Source organism: Lactuca sativa, chromosome 1, assembly GCF_002870075.4.
Source record: "Lactuca sativa cultivar Salinas chromosome 1, Lsat_Salinas_v11, whole genome shotgun sequence".
NCBI lineage: Eukaryota > Viridiplantae > Streptophyta > Magnoliopsida > Asterales > Asteraceae > Lactuca > Lactuca sativa.
Genome location: NC_056623.2, coordinates 134,187,563 through 134,210,110, shown reverse-complemented (window position 1 = coordinate 134,210,110; position 22,548 = coordinate 134,187,563). Strand labels below are relative to the sequence as shown.

General features: G+C 33.8%; 1 protein-coding gene and 1 long non-coding RNA gene across 3 annotated transcripts; one reads left to right on the top strand and one right to left on the bottom strand.

Moving 5' to 3' along the window:
• Positions 1 to 6,800: 6,800 nt before the first annotated feature.
• Positions 6,801 to 8,075, top strand: LOC122198266 (uncharacterized). The gene is made up of 2 exons (XR_006192506.2): positions 6,801 to 7,488; positions 7,830 to 8,075. It is a non-coding gene; the product is annotated as an uncharacterized LOC122198266 (long non-coding RNA).
• A 937-nt stretch (positions 8,076 to 9,012) lies between these two features.
• LOC111895086 (disease resistance protein RUN1) lies at positions 9,013 to 19,370 on the bottom strand. Of its 2 annotated transcripts, XM_023891201.3 has the most exons (7): positions 19,183 to 19,370; positions 17,685 to 18,338; positions 11,902 to 13,030; positions 11,491 to 11,814; positions 10,508 to 11,413; positions 9,793 to 10,417; positions 9,013 to 9,359 (listed from the first exon to the last, which is right to left on the bottom strand). In XM_023891201.3, the coding sequence occupies exons 2-7, from the start codon at positions 18,239 to 18,241 to the stop codon at positions 9,337 to 9,339; spliced, it is 3,564 nt and encodes a 1,187-aa protein (XP_023746969.1). In that variant the 5' UTR covers positions 18,242 to 18,338; positions 19,183 to 19,370; the 3' UTR covers positions 9,013 to 9,336. The 2 variants fall into 2 exon arrangements, with proteins under 2 accessions (XP_023746969.1, XP_042758586.1); XM_042902652.2 differs by lacking the exon at positions 9,013 to 9,359 and having other exon boundaries at positions 9,578 to 10,417.
• Positions 19,371 to 22,548: the final 3,178 nt, after the last annotated feature.

Below are 22,548 nucleotides of genomic sequence, written 5' to 3'. Positions count from 1 at the left end.
TACAAATATGTGTGGTCTTAATTTTTTTTAATATGTAAAAAATAAATACACAAATAAGAAAATTAATTAAAAATTTAAGTTAACAAGGGTACAATAGTCTTTTTAGGTAAGACAGAGAGCAAACGCGCAACAAAAATAAACAGTATTGACCATCAAAGTTACAAAAAATAAGTTAGGGACCAAAAACACAAATACCCCCAAACCACAGGGACCATTCGTGTAATTTACTTCTTATTTGGGTAACTATTTTTTTGTACACATCTAGGTAACGAACTTGTTGAAAGCGTTCACATCTAGGATTTAACGTGCTATAGCAGGTCATAATGGTCATATGTGAACACTCCAACAAATTTGTTACCTAGATGTATACAAAAAAAGATAATTACCCAGATGTGAACGTACCGAAAAGTTAATTACAAGTCATATTCCCTATATATATACTAGAAAAAAGTCAAATACGATACGGTAATGTAATACTGTTATTACAAAAATCGGTATTAGATGTGGTTTTATTGATTTTTGCATGTTTTTATGAAATAAATGAGAGTGAAAGAATTTTTCCTTTTTAAATCGCCAGAGCACGATCCCTTTCTTTTTCACATGTTCGCCACTTCCCCACGCCACAACTTCTCTCATCCTCACCACGATGACGCGATCATAAGAGCATTGTGTCGTCTTCCCAATCACCCCTTCTTCCTTGTAAATTTAGTTAAGAATGTACAAGACTTCCTCAATTAATTGATCATTCTCGTCATCTCTTTTTCGATCCAATTTTTTGTGGATTTTTTTTGTTACGGTTTCTAGTTCTTCATTTGGCCTTCTTCTAGTGTTTTTTTAAATTATTTCCAAATCTTCATCATCTCTCATTATCCAATATGACTCTTTCTTTCCTTTCTCTCTATTTCTGTGACAATCGTTAATCTAGAGTCAAGTCAAGTCATCAAGTCAAACCGGTCAACTCGATTAAACCTTGTGTATTAGGGTTTGTGTTATGTACATACTGTATAACTTGCTATATTAATGGGAAAACATCATTTGGGAAAAGTCTTGTGTTAAAATTTCCTGAGCCTTAGTGCTAATCAATGAACTAAACTGATAAAACCATGTTGCATGCTCATTGGGAGTGTGTATGATCCTTAATCATGACTTAACGGGGCTCAAGAACCTTGCATTGCGGAGCCAAACACTCACAATTGTCACACATGGAACCTCTCTCAATCGTTTTCACTCTATCTGTCTCTATGTCAAATCTCTCCCAAATTTCTCCAAGTATGTGAAATCTCTCCCAAATCTCTCTCAAGCATCTCTCTGTATGAGAAATCTCTCCAAGAATGTCAAATCTCTCCCAAATCTCTCCAAGTATGTGAAACCTCTCTCAAATATCTCTTTGTATGAGAAATCTCTCCAAGAATGTAAAATCTCTCCAAGTATGAGAAATCTCTCCCAAATCTCTCTCAAAAGTTCCCATAACTTTTTAGAATCATTCGGGTCATTCCGACCCTTAACCAGGTTAAAAACGGCTTAAAATGGGGAAAAAACGAGAAAAATGGACCTTAGGAACCGAAACCCTTCTCAAGGAGCCGAAGCTCCTTAAGGCCGAGACCTAGGACCGAAAGTACCAAGACCGGACCGAGTCTCTGTTGGCCGAACCCGGAGAACCGAATCCCTGTAGCAAGACCGAGTCTCGGTCTCTGTCTCCTCGCCCCTCTCGGTCTCTGTCGCATCTCGGTCTCTTCCCGCCTCTCTGTCTCCTTCTCTCCTCTCTGTCTCTGTTCGCTTCTCGGCTCTTCCCTTCTCTCGATCTCTGCTCTCTCTTCCCTTCTCTCGGTCTCTGCTCTCTCTTCCCTTCTCTCGGTCTCTGCTCTCTCTTCTCCCCTCTCGGTTTCTGCCCTCCCTCCTCTCGGTTCTAGCATCAGAAGACCGAAACTCTGGCTGATTTCGGAATTTTGTCACTTTTAGCCCATTTTTGATATTTTTAACATTTTAAGCCTGTTTTTCGTGATTTTAAAGCGGGATTTTCTCCAGAAATTATATTTTAACATAATAAATCCTAAATATTCATAATTTAAACATATTTTTATGAAAATCATTATCTAAATAATAAAGATCTAATGGGGGATTTATTTAAGGTGGAGTGTTGACCTTGCCTTAACTTATGTCACAAGCAACCACCCCACACCCACTCTATGACCAGCCACACCTCCCCACCTTACCTAGGTCACTTCAATGTCCCTTACACTCAATTTCCACCCATTCCCACGTTTTTAGAGCTGGAACAAACATCCTCTCTCTTCATTTCTCTCATTTGCTCTCCTTTCACTAAGTATCAAACACCACTTTTCTCTCAAACTTTTTCTCCACCAAATTCGAGATTCAAGGCTGATTTTCAAGTGTTCTTCCACTCTTAGTAAGTATAATTCATCCTCCTTATGATTATTTCACTTCATTCTACTCAAATCAATGATTGTTTACACAAACTCCATAACTATGATGTTAGATTCTCGAAAATCCTCAAGGCATCTCCAAGTGTTCTTGAGTTAAACACTTCCATTCTTCAACAATCATCTACTGAAATCACTTAAGGTGAGTTCATACCCCTACATTTTCATGTTTTCTCAAGTTTTTAGGGGGGGAATACAAGTTAAAACACCAAGAACATAACTAAACTTTTCTAACAGCCTTCATCAGAAAAGTTCAACTCCATTCACGGACTGTTTTGGGCAACTCAAACATATTTGTTTTCAAAACTGTATAAGGTGAAAATAGTTCACGTTCTTAGCTTTAAAATGACTACTTGCACATCTCCATACGATTTTTCTACAATTTATGGTGATTTTTACAAAACTGCCTATCATTTCAAACAACAATCCGGACCAGTCTGTGATTATGGACTTTTTCACCCAAGTTGGATGTCATTAAAAATCGTGATAAAAATTATGAGTAAACTAGACACATTTTGGGAACTCTCAGAATTTACGGATCTAGTTTTCGACTTCGTATGATTTTTCTATGATTTTTCCAAAACAGTGCAGAATGGTTAAAGTTAGCCAACAGCATGTAAATATCATAACACTTTGTATTATGTTGAGCAAAGTGTATAATCATAAGTTTTAATTATTGAATGTGTTTCTTTGTTAGTTTATCATCATGAACTAAAACTAAGTCATTCATAATAAATATTATTCATTCATTTTAGAACACGTATAATAAACTATAAAAAGTATAGTTTAATGAATTCATAACACTAATACATTTCCATAAAAGAGTTCTTACATATTACAAACGTTTTAGATAAACTATAATAGGTATAGTTTATGATACATTACATAACACACTCATACAAAAAGGGTACATTCATACAGAAAAGGTTTACACTCACACACATTATATGTAAACTTGTTACCCTAAATTGTGAGACATTCTCTTTCCGTACGTCCGAGTGCGGAATATAATTCCTGGTAGTTATAATCAGAGTCTCCTGGAGGGAGAACGTGATACTTGTATATAGATCTATATTGGGTTTGACACCCCACACCTTGCTGCTAGCTACAGTGGGACCTGCAGGTCTACGGGTGACAAATGTCATTTCATTTTCGCGACACCTGAGAAACGTCGTGGCAGGTTCACATAGTCATAGTATGATTATAGCGACTCACATAGGGAGATAACAATTCATAAAGTTTATGGGATTTTATAAAACCTAAGTAGGTTTTATGTTGATTTAAATTCACTCTTTATATCAATTCAAACTCACAGTAGTCTACTAAGTAAGAATGATTTCTTATACATTTTGGTCTTTGGTCATAAGGCTACATTATACGGATTTTAAGGAAAATATCGAATTTTTCTGAAACAAACGTGATACTTACATGAGAAAGACTTCTATTAGGTTTTATAGCAAAAACTTATGAACTCACCAACCTTTGTGTTGACACTTTTCAAACAACTTGTATTCTCAGGAAATCACTAAACAGGTAATCAAGTGCTTTTGAGGATGGGACGTTAAGGCGTCAAACTTTTCATATTTTGTCAACATATTGTAATTGATTTTGAAACATGTAATTCATACAAGTGATGTAACCTTTTCAATTATATATATGTTGGTTGTGTTTGCTTAAATTACTATTGAAATTGTGGTTATGATGCTATACATGAAGTCCTCCACCCCCGGACGTTTCCGCCATCCTTGGTTTGGGGGTGTGACAATTTCTTTGTTGATGATTTCATTTGTGGTTTGTAAGTGCACATAATGTGTTTGATGTATTGCCTCATTAACATTATTTATGGTTTTTGACTTTGATTTCAGTTCCGATCCTTACCTTTCCGTTCATGATCAGGTGAGCGGCTTTAAGAAGGGTTTGAATTACAAAAAAAAAAAAAACAGATGGAGTATATCAAGTACATAAGAACAATATCTCGTGAGGAGGTAATTTTTATAGGTAGCTAGAGCCAGGCACATAGAACTATAAAACCTTCTTTAGTTCAACCAATTAGCTATCTGCTTAATTTTCTGATTCTCAGTTTTTAATTAGGTTAATTGGTTTTAAGAACATCTTGTTATTGTTTGTTTATAACTGATTTGAGAGGATTTAGATGATCATATAACAATATATTTTCCTATCAACTCCTGTTCAGTAGATAAGTATTTAGAAACATGGAGAGGAATACATTTTCTTATCCCCCTTTTTAGTAGTTATTGGAACATTCATATTAAAACTAAAACTAGAAATGTGCTTATCTAAATTATTTTCCTAATCAGCTACAAACCAAAAACCTTAGGAACCAATAGAAAAAACCCAATACAAATTATATAGCTTTACATTATCAACAAACCAATTTTGACTCCTTCCTTTTGCTTCTTTGTTCATACAACAAAAGACTATTGTTAATGCTGCATGGCTCATTACTTTAGCATCTTGTTTTCATAAAGTTCAATTTTTCTTGTCTAAGTTTATATGTGTATGAAAGTCCCCTGTTTATAACCTTTGTATTCTATTTGGAAATGGCATATACAAAATCTCAAATGCAAATTTCTTTTTTGCATGTATAGAAAACTAGAAATGGGTAAGACAAGGAGTATGAATAGAGATCAGAACCATGATGATGCAACTTGTAGTTGTTGATTTTCATGCATTTTGTGGAGTTTGTAAGTCATGGAGATCACTAACACTCTCTAATAGGAACAAATTTATAATGTCCAGACCACCCATGTCCATATCTCTCTCTGTTGATGCAATGAGAATGATTACTACTTAGATGACTTTATAAGAAGAAAGTTCAAAACCATTGTTCTGCATTCTGCTTATAAGACATGTATTGGAGTAAAAACTTGTTGAAATCCATACTTACCTATTATTTAATAAAAACCTGTTGATATAGTTAAACAAACTTTATGATGATACTACTTGTTGGAGTAAAGGAACTTTCAAGCATGTATAGATTGATGATGTCATTTTGTAGGAACTGTAACTCGTGAAACTTGGTCAACCTTGAGATGATAAATTAAAGAGGGTGACCTTGATTGTTTTCCTTTGTTTCAAAGACAAATGAATACATTAAAAGGCTGAGAAATGACATGTGAATTTGCAGCAAATAGTGATTTAAAACCTAATTTCTACAAGATTTCGCACACCGTTAAGTAATGCCTATCGTACACATCTCTTGCCTTCCAAGGGCATAATTGGAAATTGTTGTTTACATTAAAATATTAGCATCAAAGCAAACTCTGAAATTATATCTTGATTTGCAGCGGATCAACTTGACCTGGAGCTTTGTTTCTTAAAATGGGACTTTTAAGGATTCAACGGGTATGTAGTTGCCTTTCCAACTTAATCAGCCCTCCAACAGGGTAAATACTAAATTATATATTTGTAATTAGGAACGTATGTTTATGACAATATTATTTTCTTTTCTTTATTCTTCTTACTAGTAAACTCAACACATGATAAATTCCACTCTAGATGAAATTTGTTGCTACGGTGTGTTGACTATATCTATATCATGTGAGTTTTGATAGTTTTCTTTTGTAATGATTAATTTTGGAACTATTTTCTCTTTATGATTCTCATTTGAAATTATTTTTTGCTTGTTTTATTTAGTTAACCTTCTTGATATAGATTTAAAGGTGAGGGAAGATGACATGCAAGATATCTTTTAACATATGTTTTTTAATTTCAACTAGGAAAAACTCTGCATTTTAGTGCAGGCAAGGGAGGTTAGTGTACATATGGAATAATGTTTACCAACAAAACCATTTTATAATTTTTATAAAGAAAATTTGCCTACATACCTTCAGAGTAGGAAGTTATAAATAGTAGGGACCAAAAAGAGGCAAATTTCAAAAATATGGGGCCATCACAATGAAATAATGTTTATCAACACAATCATTTTATAATTTTTATAAAGAAAATTTGTATACATACCTTCAGAGAGTAGGAAGTTATAAAAAGTAGGGATCAGAAGAGGCAAATCTCAAAAATATGAGGTCAACACACCAATTTAATAAAGAGTAAGGACCAAAAGTGCTAAATCTTGAAAATATGGTGGCAAATTTCTGAAACAACAATACTATATTGTTTCTCAATGTTATGGGAATTAATTATATGTATAATTTGGTGTGCATGTTAATTAGAAAAAGTGATTATTATCTATCATCATCATTAGAGTAAATTACGCGAATTGTCCCTCGTGCCGGTATCAAAAGACATATTCAGTCCCTATTTTTTAAAAATTAACACAGACCGCCACTCTTTTGGTTAAAAGCTACATGTGTGATTCCTCGTTAATTTAAATTTGCACGTTTGATCCTTTACAAGACTTGAAACAACTATTATGTCCTTTTTATTCATTTTTGATTTATTTATTTTTCTTTAAACGATTTTCTATAATATATATATATATATATATATATATATATATATATATATATAAAAACATAAGGGATGCACAACAGACCGACCTCCGACTTCATTGACTTAAACCGTCGGCCGGTCAAGGAAAAGCCCGATCACCGCTTCCGATTTCTCCGGAGGTGAGTTAAACTTCAGCCGCGTCTCGACCCCGTTCTTATTTGCTCTGGGAAGGAAATCAAACAACGAGAAGCTATTCAACTCCACCTCTAATCAATCATCACCCTACAACTCCTTGGTCTTCAAATACCAGTACTTATAGATGTCAACATCGCTTCCAAAGACGTGTTTTATGGTCTTGGAGAGAGAACGCAACCACATAGAGATTTAGTAACAACACCACCACCCTCTGATTTGGGTCCAAGTTTCAGAGATGGTGGTTGCGGTGGTGGAGATTGATGGTCATTATTGGATTCGAGTTTCTGATCTGGATCTGCTTCTACTCTGATTTGAATTTGCTTCTTCTCATATCTGAATCTACTTCTTCTCTAATCCCCTTCTCTCCGGTAATCCCTACTCCACAACGGGTTTAAATTTCAGATCTAAATGTAGATCTGATTGGGTTCACTATCCAGGAAAGGTTGAGTTTCATATATGAATGTAGGGTTTGAATTTTGATGGTTGATATTTAGATCTAGGGTTCATCAATGGTGGTGGTGGAGAGTGACGGCTGATGTTAAGTTGAAGATTGGTCCTTTTTTATTTTTTAAAATTTCAAATTAATAATTAATAAATAATAATTGATAAATCACAATAAATGAAAAAATAATTTGATAAGGTCAATATAGTCATTTCATGTTAAATAAATAAGAGACAGTCCGAGTTAATTTTAAAAATAAGGACTAAATATGCATTTTGGCAATTGCATCAAGGACAACTCGTGTAATTTACTCTCATCATTATATTATTTTTCATGTTCAGGTTATTGTTTTCCCTTAATGCTCAAAGCAGCCACATACCAAGATCGTCATGTTGAAGGATTAATAGAGCAAGTACTCATCTTTTATTTGGTGTACCATGCTTGTTTGTGTTTATATATTAGTATATATTTCATTGTGTCATAAATTTGATGTTTGGTGTTAACATGTTATAAAATTGTTGGGGATAAAAGATTGTGTCATTTAGTACAAAACCGAATCATATGATATTACAAATGGTTATCAAGTATAGCTTATTGTCAGAGTTTAATTGGGAATGTAATACAGACAGGTTGGGGATATAGTACGGTACACCACCATTATCAAGCTGTATTTGTATTATATATGTGATGTAAATTATATATGTGAGATAGAGTACGGTTAAATAGGTTAAACAACCGTATTCTATTATATCTCTAATCTAATACACCCCAATACAATACGACATGACTTTCCGTATTATATATACAAATGTAACCGTACTATACTTGCCATTTTCTAGTATATATATATATATATATATATATATATATATATATATATATATATATATATATATATATATATATATATATATATATATATATATATATATATGACAAATAACAAATAAGTATTCATTTAATATAGAAAATATAAATAATCATATTAAAAAGATTAAAATTAAAATACTAATAACATAATTAATAAAATTAATAAGTTAAAAGTAAACATAATATTTAATAAAACATCCAATATGATTATTGCATAATACGAAAAAGAAAAACAGATTTTGATATTATGACAAATTATCTCATAAAATTATATATATATATATATATATATATATATATATATATATATATATATATATATATATATATATATATATATATATATAATTTGGATAGTATAAAAAACTATCTAGAAATGTACATAGTAAAAAGGTGAGTGCGAAGCTCGCATATTTATTTTATATTAAATTTTTTGGTAAAGGGTAGTGGGGATAAAAACTGACATCTCAATACATATTTCGTCCCTTCCCCACATAGCCCATTAGGCTATCCTTATGTATTAAGTTGGAAAGAAACAAAGAAAAAATAATTGATAATAATCGCCTAATATATATTATGTATTTGACATAAAAAATAAACAAAAATAATAATAACCAAAAACAATGAATTCGAAACCTAAATGAGGAAATTAGGACTCCATAGGACCGTAAAAGTTAGCCTAGTTGTTTGACATGCTCCTCGTGAGTAAGGATGAGAGGTTTGGATGTAAATATTTAAAAGAAACATTACACAAATTTCATGCCCCAACAACATTTTGATGTGGCCATTTTCATGTATACATTGCAAGGTTATATGTCATTTATTTTGTTACATCCTAGAGTAGACCAATCAAGAACTTTCATGATAAAATGTTTGGTTCTATATGCTTTTTATTCATGTGACTAAAGAAAGGTTTCCGTTTCAAAAAGTATACCTCACATGTGTGTGACAGTTTAAGGTTTCCTTGGTGATAATGCTCTAAACCATATTTCTTTCTTTTTCTGAAAACAGATAAAAAAAAATAATGTGTTAATCATTATACACACACATCCACTTGAAAATAGTAGTTTTATTAGGTACGTATATATTTATGTGATCCAAATTCCAACTTATAAAATACTTATCAATTGATATAACAAATCGACCCATTTAGATTGACCAATGTTTGGGTTAATTCATCAAAAATAACAGTAGAGCTTTTATTTTTTTATATTTTTATAAAAAGCAACTCTTCTCGTATATTTTTCATAAAGTAAATAATAATTGGTGAATTTAGATCATATGATCCATTTGTTTAAAGGAATAAGGTTATTTCTATGATCCATGTAATAAAACTTAATGGGCTCATTATCCATCTATTTAAAGAAGTTAGCTTGGTCATGGGTAAAGTCATGTTATACATAATACATGACTGATAAAAAAAATAACATCTACCTTGATAGCTGGGGCCTTCTGGAATGAATTTACGATGATAGGGAAACAATCTAATGCTATAAGTAAAGAATCTGTCATTGTTTAGGATGTATTGTCCTGTTGTTGTTTGAAAAGGAGAGAGATCTCCACCAATTATGTGATTCCATGACTTGTAATAACCCAACGCATCTTCTTCTCCTTCTTCTTCATCATTATACACAAGACTCACCCCACACTCCTTTACAACTTGATGAAATGGCAGTGTAACAGTAATAGTAATATGGTCTCCACCCTCCAACTCATTCATCCCAAACATCCAATGACATAACACCACAGAACAATACTTTCCACCTGCAGTACATCTGTCCAAGTAACGCTCATATATCCACATGCGGTTCTTTGTTATATTACTAATTGTGATCACTGGCGTAAGGGGGAAATGACCATCAAATAGATTTGTTGGCCACTCATCCAAAACTCGCGTTGTCTGTAGAGAACAGAAGTTGAGTCCTGTAAGGAGGTTGTTTGGAGATGATGATGATGGTATGATAAACGATATTGATGGCCCCAAGCTCCTATAGATAAACCAACTCGGCATCTCCTCTGCCTTATACACTGTGCTGAATATTCCAAATTCATAGAACATCTGTCAAATACAACCAACTTAATTAATTAATCCCCATAATATTTATATTATATGTATTCACGTAAAGACAGACGGTTAACTACACAAAACCTGGATTTCATATTCCCAAGAATTAGTTCCCACATGCCTGTTGTTAAGGAAGTCTAACTTATTCCAGCCTAAGCTGCGTAATACCTTTCCTTCAACACCCATCATTGCTTGGATTTTCAACATGCCTTCAATTTCATACGACCCGTATGGTGGATGTCTCAAAATATATTCCAACCATAGTGAGGACATTTGCGGATCAAATACAACTTTTTCTAAAGATTTGTGACGAGAATATAACCGCATCGCTCTTAGTGTGCGTGGAGGATGTTCGACTATCTTTAATTTTTTACAATTCTCCATGCTAAGTATCTCAATCCTAGGAAGGGTTCTCACACAATTGGGCATGGAATGGATCAGATTGTTATCTAAATACAATTCCTTTAACAAGGACAGACAATTGAAGTCTGTAGGAAAGGCTTCAGTGGATAATTTATTATTTGCAAGCGACAACCTTACTAGAGATCTCAGCAAAGAACTTGAAAAAAACTTCAAATGGCTTGGTATTGCACCCATAGAGGCGGAGGAGGAGGTTGTTGTGCTTATGCTAATGATTTTGTTAGCATTGCACATTTCCAGTGAATTAATATCTAAATTTGTATTCTCAGTTTGAGATTCACCGAGATTACAACCATCTAGCAACATTGTTTTAACCTTCTTTAACATGCCTATGATTCTTGGAAGGTTTTTAAGCTGGTTGCAGTAGCTTAGATCGATGAGGGAAAGTTCAACACACTGCTCAATTGATTCACAAACCTCAAGCAAACCAGTGCAATTTCTAAGTATTAACTTCTCAAGAGCTGGGAGTTGGTCAAAGTCACCAAGACTAAAAAGTTGTTTACAAAAACTTAGATTTAGAACCTTCAATGATCCAAGCAACCTTTTATTTTTTAAGCATAATCCATCCAACTACAAAAACAAAAAGAAGTTAGAATGATAGTGACATTGATCACAACATGAAAAAATAATAAATGAAGATAAGTTACCTTTTGCCTCTTCTCGAGTCGTTGTGGATTACTATAGCAACCGATAAATGATTCAATATTGCTATATGACATGTCAAGAGCAACAAGATTCTCCATAGGTAATTCTGAAGGTATAGACTTTAAATGGAACCCATGCATACACAAACATCTTAATTCCTCCGGAAAGTTCTCATAAGGCCCATTCATGTTTACATAATTGAGTTGTAGTAGCATCAGACAATCCATGTTACTTAATCTATCTGTTTTCAGCTCATACGATGCATTCAACTTCTCTTTCTCAATCATGCGCATGTCAAGGGCAAGGCCTAAAATATTTTCTTTACCCTAAGAAGAAACATAATGCAAATAAAAGAATTAGACAATACAATATTTTGAACTTGCATACTACTAAAACCACATATGGCTTCTTACCTTTTTTTGTTTTAATACTCTGAATGATTCCTCATGACACCATAATAGACTTCGCTTCCATGGCTTTTCAGGTGATTCTTGACGTACTTCGAATCTTCCCATCTCTTGAACCAACTGATGCATCTTTAATTCGTTTTTCCCTCCGATACTCAGAAGGAATCGATCGAGGAGATTAGGTATTCCAGATCGTATGTTTATATTACATGCCTTTAATATTGTTTCAGCAACATCTTTATCTACTCTAACAAAAAAACAAGCAATATACTTAAACAAGTCCTTATCATTTTTGGATGGCAAAGAGTTAAAACTCATTCTCAAGACATTATTTACATGAGAATCTGTTTCTGTCTTTAACCCTTCTATGCAACCTTCCCAATAAGTTACATCTCGATCATATAGAGATTTGCCCAATAACTCAAGAGCCAATGGATGTCCTTGACAATACTTCACAAGATTATATGACACCTCCTTGTAACCTTTCTTGGGATAATTGCATTTGAATGCATGGAGACATAAAAGTTTCCATGATTCGGTCTCATTTAAGCCTTGAAGCAAAAGCTTTTTATGTTTGGGTTCAATGTTTGTTTTGAATAGTGCACAACTCTTTGTCAAACGCTTGTCCTTTGTGGTAATAATTATTTTGCTTCCGGGATGAAAACCTTTGCTCCCAAGTAATGCATCCAATTGATCACGCGTACTAATATCATCAAGAACAAGAAACACCCTTTTACGGGCTACTGCACTTTCTATCTTTGAGGTGTATACTGAAGCGACATGAACTTTAATTGAACTTGTTTTTGAAATGTCATTGCATAGTTGTTCTTGTAAATCAAGCAACCCGTTAAACTTTCCATCACAAACCTTACTAATATCTTCAATATAGCTGCTTTTGTGGAATTCATGAGAATATAGACCATAGATATGTTTGGCTAAATATGTCTTCCCGATCCCACCCATACCCGAAATAGTGAGTACGTCTACCATATGTGTGGATCCGTCTTTCAACCATGAAGTGACAAAGTTAATATGATAGTCCATCCCAATAAATAAAGGTTGAGTACTTCTTAAGGGTACATGTAATCTACGGTGGATGTCCTTCACAATTTCTTCAATAAACTCTGTCTCTAGCCTGAAATCCGATTTTATAAGAACCACAAAACTAACAAACCAGATTTTGAGATTTAATTTGTCCAAAGATCCAAAATCAAAATTATATCATAGCTATTAATTTTAATCAAGTCGTTCACATTAAAACAATATTTTGTTTACACTTCTATGTTCTAACCATACAAGTATCCAATGTGTAAGGTCATAAATATTTATGTATAATAAGATAAAAGATGCCAATATAATACCAGATCTCACTAATGGGCAACCTAACTTCACTTGCACTTACACAAGACCATCATAACTATCATTGTGGTGTGTTTGAAAAAGAGTGTCAGTTATATAGGTAATCTACTACTACTTAAAGGTGGTATGGTATAACAATCATTACGAGAGAAGTTATTTATTAAAAAAGTCATTATGATTTGAAGGTGGTATGGTATAACAATCATTGTATGTGTACGTATATAGGTTTTGGAATGAAGGTATAATGATTACGGGGAAATATTCAAACCCTAATATGGTATCAGAGTTGTAAAGGGCTCTTACCAAAATTCTTCCCAATACCATCGACACCCATTGTGTCGATCTTGTGAGATCTGTCGGTCACCTTCCTTCTTCCTCCACTTCACCGCTGCTACTGCCTCCTCTCTTCGTGTCCTTGTTGATCTTCTTTATCTCGTTCTCCCACAATCTTGAATCATGATTGGCGAACCCTCAAACCCTAACGGTGGAAACTTAAAGCCATATGCCATCACCGACATAAAATCCTTCGTTCCCTTCATTTTTGACTTGAATCAACTCAACTATGATTCATGGCGAGAGTTATTTCAAACTCACTGTACCAATTTTAGAGTTCTTAGGCATTTTAATGGCACTTCAAAACCGCAAAATGATAAAGACACAGATTAGTTCAATCTTGACTCTCTTGTCAAGATGTAGATCTATAGAACCTTGACTCAATCACTACTCAACATGGTTATAAAACCCAGATCCACTACAAACTCTTTGTGGCTTGACATTAAAGCTTTGTTACATGACAACAAGGAGTCACTCATCATGGAACTCGAGAATAAGCTAAGGTAAATGACAATGGAAGATCGATGAATAAATGAATTTTATGAGAGGATGAAGGTGAAAGCCTAATTGCTTGGCGATATTGGTAATGCTATCAATGAACACACTCTTCTTATGTAGTTTCTTAATGGGTTAAACCCAAGTTTTGTTCAAGCCCGGTCTGTTCTTACTCTCAAGGAAAGTCATTTTTCTAGACCCCGTCATGCTACTGCACACCATTCCGACCATGCCTCTGTTCCCACTATTCTCTATTTGGGTCATCCTTCTTCATCTCAAAATCGTAAGAACAACCGCCACAACAATCGAAGCAGCAACAACCGCAATGGAAGCCACCGCAGCAGCTCTTCTCATCGCCAATCCACCACCGAGAACCGCTAGCAGCCGGCTGCCCCAACTCGGTCTCCTCAGTAGCCACTTGTTCCAATGTAGTGCCCCTATTTTCCTCCGCCTTGGGCTCCATACAGCTAGTCTACAGCCCCCTGGTCCATTCCTCGCCCCTAGACCAGATAGTAGTAGCGCCACCGATCCTAGCAAGGGCTGCATGGCAGCGGTCCCTCCACTTCAGATTGCTCACTTCAGCCACCTGTTGTGTTTCACACAATTGATCAGACCACTGAGCTTACCCCCCTATGGCAATGGTTTCTCCCGACTCAAGTTAATCAAGCCACATATTTTGGTGCAACAATGAACACCATGCCACTCAATGACACTCACGATCCATCTTGGTATATGAACACTGGGGCTACATCTCATTTGGCATCGAACACATGTAAACTCCATTCTCTTATTAATAAAAACAAAATAAATTATGTTCATGTTGGTAAAGGTTCACCTATTCCTGTCACACACTCTCTGGTCATTCCCATTTACACATAACTCATCGCACACTCACCTTCACAATGTCCTTGTCACACCTAAAATAAAATAAAAAAAGTGTTGATTCTATTCCAAAATTCAACATAGATAATAATGTCACCATTGAATTTGATAAATTTGGTTTCTCTGTGAAGGATTTTCAACCGCGTTAGGTACTTATTCGATGTGATAGCTCGTGCGATCTCTATCATGCTTTCGAGAAGCCCAAATCTCCTACTGTGCTACTTGCTTGCGGTCCTACGTTATGGCATCAACGTCTTGAGCACCTCGGCCCATGTGTCCTTCGGTTTTTATTTTTAAAATTTATTGCATGTGATAAAGACTCTACTTATGTTACATTTAATTGGTTTCGTCTTAGCAAACATGTTAGGTTGCCTTTTACTTCTTTTTTGGCTGTTTATAATGCCTTTAATATTATTCACAACGATATATGGACTTCTCCAATACAGATTATTTCTGGAATAATATACTATGTTTTATTTTTGGGTCATTATTCGCATTTTTTTTGGATTTATCCTTTATGTAACAAATCTGAGGTCATTACCAAATTCTTACATTTTTGTGCGTATGTTAAAACCCAACTTAACACTGAAATCAAATCTCTTCAATGAGATTGATATGACCTTATTTAACTATGTATTTTAGGCTATTATGCTAATGTATTTGAGAAAAAATGTTATCTTTTAATATATATGATATTTAATATGCTTTGAAATGTCCAATTACAGTTAAAATGGAAGCTGAGATGCAAAAGGAGGAGAAATGAGCTGAAAAAGGGGCTAAAATGATGTTGCTCACAGTTTCACCCCCTCGTCAGTATTTTCACCATATCTCATGACTCTTAACTCCGATTGATGAGATTAAAGATGTTCTGGAAACTAGACAAAATTTAGGACAACTTTCATGTTCGGAGAAAATGTTGATTCCCAGTCACCACGACGTGGCCGATCAGAAAAATGTCATGGACGGGAATAAACAATCTACCACGGCATGGCAATCATTTTGCCACACCGTGGCGACATTGAACGCTATAAATAGAGCCGGATATTAACCCTAATGATATATCTTCAACCTAATTCATCCCCAACGAAAATAAAACCACAAACTATGATTTTGAGAGCCTAGAAGGTGGTCGGATGGCCGTTAAGCTGACTTAGAGCAAAGATTCGAAGGATTACATAGCTGATTCATGCCAGAAATCATTTGGTTTGTTGTTCCGACCATGATTAGCATTCCAATATGATTCTGTATGTGTTTACTTTCTTATTTAGGGCTTCAAAATCCTATTTCTTGGTGTTAGACTAGATGAATCATTGAAATTACAGATTAATTTGCTATTTGGATTATTTATTATTATTTAATTTATTATGTTTGCTTGATAAAAGATTGTTATGTGTTAAAGTTTCATTCTTTTTTATTTATTGCTGAATATTGTAAGGTTTAGATAAACAATCTAGCTTGATGTTCTAGAATCATATGATTTTATGAATTATAAATTTGTATGACTAGTGTTTTGACCAAAAACCTAGGATTAAATAGAAAATTTTGTAATCTTAATGTGCGAGTATACATGTGATGACAATTCATGTGTAATGGCTTCATGATCCTTGATGCTAACAATTCAAGTCTCTAATCATAATACTAACTGAACATTGATTTTTAGGATAATTAGTTCACTTGATCACGACAATTAAAAGTCTTGAAAATCAAAGGATTAGTTGTCTAGACCCAGAAACTAGTGATATTAGGAATCGGTGAATGAAGAATAAATGTCAATTAATTTAGTAATTATCTATGATTTTGAGATGTAATTTTGTCTACCCAAAGTACCCGTGGTGATTTGTTTTCATTCACTTTATCTAGTTAGTCTAGTTGTTGATTTAATTGAGCTTTTATAATAAAACCTTTTTTATTGCTTTCGTTTATATGTAACCTATAATCAAATAATCTAATATTAATTCACTATCGTTTCCTTTGAGTTTGACGCCTTTGTTTATCAACACTATATTATACTCGATCAGGTTCACTACCTGTAACGTGTCGTTTAGATGTGATAGACTAAGAATTATAAATTAAAAATACACATCAGTGATCACAAACCCAAACATTAACTTATGATGAAACATAAAATGCCTAACAAATGTGTGGAATTTATATCCTAATACATCATACACCGAAATGCATTGGGAGAAGGTTATACATGTTGGGTAATCTTGACATAGGTGGGTTAATTTGGGTTACGGGTATGAGTAAAAGGTTAGTTTTTTGGTATTGCTTTACTTATTATTGAATAAAGAAATTGGATGGAAGTGTTTGAGTGAGTAGTCACAAGAATAGGCATGTTGGAATAGTTCAACCCTTTTATCTATTTTTTAGCTTAGAGTAGTATTTTTTATTCTTCCCACGTGATGATGTATGGAAGGCTATATATAGCCTTTATGAATAAAATAACAGTAGCAACATTTGGGATATAGAAAAGTAAACTATCCATCCATTATATTTCTTCGTTCTTTTTCTGTCGTGTAAAGCAGGAACATACACATACTCTTTGTTTTTGTTCAGTCTTAGTCTTATTATAGTTGCACATTCTTATTATAGCTGCACAGGTTAGAGAGGGAGGCTGAACCAACAATACTAACATTCATGTGCTAATCAAACAAAAACATTAATGTGTTAATCAAACAAATGAAAGATTATGGAAATATGTATAAGAAAGGAGTTACCTTCCATTGACGTCCTTTCCTTTTAAATTAGCTACTTCTATAAGTGCTTTATTCCATAGGTCCATCTTTTGAGCCCATTGAATTTTTTTATGTGCATTTTGTTCTGCCTCCATGGTCTTTTTATGCTTAGCCATTGCATCTCCAAAGCTACTTTGCTGCTTCCTGACATGGGTAGGCTCCACATGATAAAATATTGGAATAACAATATGGTTGGATGTGATACACTGCTCAAGGATCAACACCAATTCATCGAGGCACCATGTTGAAAAAGCGTAATTCTTAGACATCACAATAATAGAAGCACGAGATGCCTTAATTGCACTCTCCAATTCCGGTTCAAGATCTTCCCCTATTTCAATCTCTTCATCATACAAGAAGGTACTGATATTGGCTTCAATGAGGGCCTGATGAAGGTGATCAGTGAAACTTTGACGAGTGTCAACATCTCTAAAACTTAAAAATACATCATATCTAAGACCATCAGTTGATGAACTATGACCACTAGTTGATGAAGAAGATGAAGATCCTTCTGAGAGGAGTTCAGAGAGAATAACCATTATGAGTTATGGGTTGATGAGCCTTTGTGTATCTTAGTAAGCTCTGAAACTCTTCACTTGTGGTTCAATGTCAAGATCTTGTACATAATGCCTGTACCTAAAATCCAAATTATTGATATTTAAAATCTGAAACTTAAATCTTGTCAAATAATTTAAACCTTAATAATATGAATACCTTTTAATCCTTCTAAATAGAACTTTAAGTGATAAAAATACAATACATATGCACCTCTGAGTTTAGCTTTATACCTCATAATGTGTATTGTGTTTAAACACTTGATTTTGATTTTTGTATTCAAAGGCTATTCTATTCTATATCTTAATTAGTGCTAGACTCAGTTGCCTTGCATAATCAAGCTTGAATCGGTTGGTGCTCTGTTTGAAATACAAAGAGAGGCTGCTACCAAGTTAACTAAATTGGTTAACCTGTTTTCCTTGCTAAGTTTTGGTGGAAGAAAATAACAAACAAATTTATGTATTTAAGCTACAACGCCTCTGTTTTTATTTGATTAACCCACATAAACATCCTCAGTTCCCTAAGTAAAATCCATTTGAATTTCAGTAAAGTAATCCTTAAACAAATCAATACCAAATACCATTCTTGAAATAATTACAAGATCCACTATTTACTCCCACGAAAGAAATTGCAAAACATCATTAAAAAAGAATCAAGCGTAAAGTAGTGTTCTGAATTAGAAAACATAAAGGAATCGAGGAAGCAATCTTTAAGGATTAAAGAATTCTCAACGTGCATGAAGTTTTATTCATCATTCTGGACTTTACGCTAGAAGGACTGTGTACTATCCTTGAAATGGAAAAAAATCAGTCACATGTTAATGTCATAAACAGGTGATTATGATGTGATTTATGATTAATAACATGAAAAGTGTCTAACAACATGTGAAACTAACTTGTGAGAATTCGATTTCATACTTATATACCTTCCTAAGGATGACAAGGAAACCTGAAGCAGCGATGATAGAGGAGGCTGAGAAAGATGGTGACTGAAAACCACAGACCGAACGTCAATAAGTCCGCAGGGAAACGGCGAATCAACGGCGATGGAAAGGCGAAGACAAGAGAGTCAACGAGGATGTGGTGTTTTTTTTGCCGCCTCAGGTGTTCGCTTCTTTTTGTTTTATCGCTTTTCCACTTGATATATATATTTGGATAATGCAAATTCCAGGAAAGTAGTGCTACAAAAATCCAAAAGTATACACCTCAATTTCTAATTTGAAAAGACGTTTTAAACTTTAACTTTTAGATAGTACAATGAAGTTATTGCTTAGAAATACATCCGAATTGGGACTTGTCAAGTGGTTTGGTTTAGGTTACGACTATAACATAATAGTATATAAATTATTAATTGTAACTTAAGTTGATCAATGTGATAAATTATAATTTGCATTTAGTTGTTTTTTATTTAGTTTGTTTTAAACTGTTTTCTTTATTTTAGTATAAATGACAATACGTAAATGTCGCCATGTCGGCATTAAAACTATTTAGTTTAAAGAGTATAAATGGTTTATTAATTTTAGAAACAGTGAAAAAAAAAAAAACAATGCATTATCATCGCTAAAACACGGTGTTGGAATATTTCATTAAATGTGGCCTTAGGACTATTTCTACAATAATTGTTTTTATATTATTATATTTATGTTTTATGACAACAACTATGTCAATTTGATATAACGGGTACCTATCTTTTACAAAGTTGCTTGATAGAAGTAACCGACTAACTACAACCATATAAAATAATAAGAGGTTAAATCCCATATTATTTTTGGAGAATTTCGTATATACCCTTGTTAATTATCTAAATATCATATATGTCCGGTCTAAATTTCAAATATCGTATTTATCTTTCTTAATGTTTTGTAATATCATATATACCCAAATCTATTTTTTTGATTATTTTTATTAATCTATAATTCATTTTCATAATCTTAAAGCATCATAATTCAAAAAAACTTTGAATGGACAATATTGCCCTTCGTACTTACTTCCTCAAATCACATTTTCCCCCAACAGAAAATCACGATCGAGCTGATCCCTTATACTTTAGATCGAAGCTTCTGATCGTTGTTTCCCTGGTGTCGCACACACTCATCACGCATCACAAGAATCTCTTTTGGCTGCTGTGATGATCGATGGACACATAAGAAACTTGAGTGGGTTATCCCTTTCCTGTGGTTTCAACTAAGAGCCTACTCAAAACACATGATACCAGCAAAAAACAACAGCAGAGCTTGGAGATCGAGTTTCATTCAGTTAAGTTTTCTCTTTGCATTCAATTTTTCATTTTATTTTCTTTCTTTAATACTCATTTTCAATTTTCAATCTTATTGTTCCATTCCTTGATGGAATAGAAAAAACAGGGGTTTTTTGGAAGCAACAAATGAACCCACGACTAGCCCATTTCATCTAAATACCGGAATTGTCCTCAGTTGTGGAATCAAAGAAAATCAACACAAAAACGCATTCGTTACCTGATGCCATCATAATTGTGAGCACCCAAAATGTCAATACACAAATGATAATTTCAAGACAAGCCACATACCAAAAAATCCTTGCAATCGAGAAAGAATGAGTACAAGTATTTTACAGATATTTGAAGGAGATATAAGGAGTACAAGTATTTTGCAGACATGTGAACACCCGATATTCTAAACATCTTCAGATAGTGAATCTTCTTCATTCATACCTTCATGCGCTAAAATTATTGCAGGTAGTGCGATCAACAGCAACGAAATCAACAACAACGAAATTGGAGAGATAGAAAATAGGAATATGGTTCAATCAATCACCTCATGCTAGCATGATGCATATGTGTGCGACAACAGAGCTAAATATGGAGGCTGTGATTGGAAGGAATGATCAACAGGGGCAAAAACGTGAGATAGGGAAGCAGCGATGGTAAATTTCTTGTGAACATGTGTTGTATTGGAAATTAGAAATGAGGGCATTATTGTCCATTTAGGATGTTTTTTAGTTATAATGATTAAAAATTATGAAAAAAAATTATAAATCAATAAAAATTATCAAAAAATTAGATTTGGGTATATATGATATTAAAAAACATTAACAATGGCAAATATGATAATTAGAGTTTAGGTCGGATAAATACGATATTTAGTTCTTTAGCAAGGGCATATACGAAATCCTCCCATTTATTTTAGATGTTCCATAACAAACACATAATTACCGTGATATGCCTTATTTTCTCAGAGACAAATTTCCAAGAACACCAATTAATTATGTGTGTAATTCTCTATGAACTGGAAACATCAAAACAGGAATCAAATGACATGTTCTTTTTCCAGAAAGGATTTCCATCAAGTAAGTTCTCTAATTTTAGAGTGTGGGAGTTGATAAGAAAGAAAACGGGATGTATTCTATAAATCTGAGCAACATGTGTGGTATCAGAACCGTGTTGCTCTTAATCATTCAAACCAATTTAAGGAGATAATTGTTGGAAATATTAATAAAAAATATAAACTTATTATTTGTTGGTATGTGAGTGTTAATTTATGTTGTAGGGTATATTATGTAAGTTTGTTATATATGTGGGGATTTCTTGTGTATGTACATGTAGGTACTGAATAAACGCTGGTTTGTCGATCCAAACCTGATGCATGGATCATCCATGGGCTGATATCTTGCCCTGAGTATTTAATGTCTAGATTCTTCTCATTTCACATATAACTCAAGGATTAAGACTGATAGATATTCTCTTGTTCTTATTCTTCATCTCCAGATTAGGGTTTTCAAATAAGGGTTTCACAGTTAAATCTCTTCTGTGTAGATTCTTATCTTGTAAACGTTTGAGTGATTGAGTGTGGATTGTAGTGAGGTTTTTCCATTGTATTTGTATGATGAAAAACCGATTGTTTCATAGTGAATAAAATGTCGATGTTGGGAATGTGTTGAGTTCTTGAGTTCATACTTTGTTACATGGTATCAGAGCCACCTTGTGGCTTCGTTTGTGTTCAACGACAATCTGTTGAAGGATTCTTACAGGTTTGTGCTCGTCGTTCTCTAGTCCACTTTCATATTCATCAGTTTTTTTAGATCTATTATTGTTTAAGAAACCAGTTACTGCTAGTTTTTTTTTTTGGTGGAAGATCTTACTGATCCTGAAGGATATGTGATTTGAAACCTTCCTTGAGTAAAGTTGTTTCATCCTTATTCTGCTCACTCAATCCTAATTTTTAGGGTTAAAGTAACTCTGTCAGGGAACGAACATGTGTCTGAAATAACTGCGATAGGGAACAAACCCTAAGGGAGGTGAGCGGTCATCTCTGATC

Bases quoted from the DNA above. Each gene is read 5' to 3' on its own strand.
- LOC111895086 (XM_042902652.2), bottom strand. From the start codon at position 18,241: ATGGTTATTCTCTCTGAACTCCTCTCAGAAGGATCTTCATCTTCTTCA. The intron at 11,414-11,490 runs GTAACTTATCTT...TTGTTTTTGTAG, and splicing joins GACTCGAGAAGAGGCAAAAG to TTGGATGGATTATGCTTAAA. The intron at 10,418-10,507 runs GTTTTGTGTAGT...TGTATTTGACAG, and splicing joins CTTGGGAATATGAAATCCAG to ATGTTCTATGAATTTGGAAT.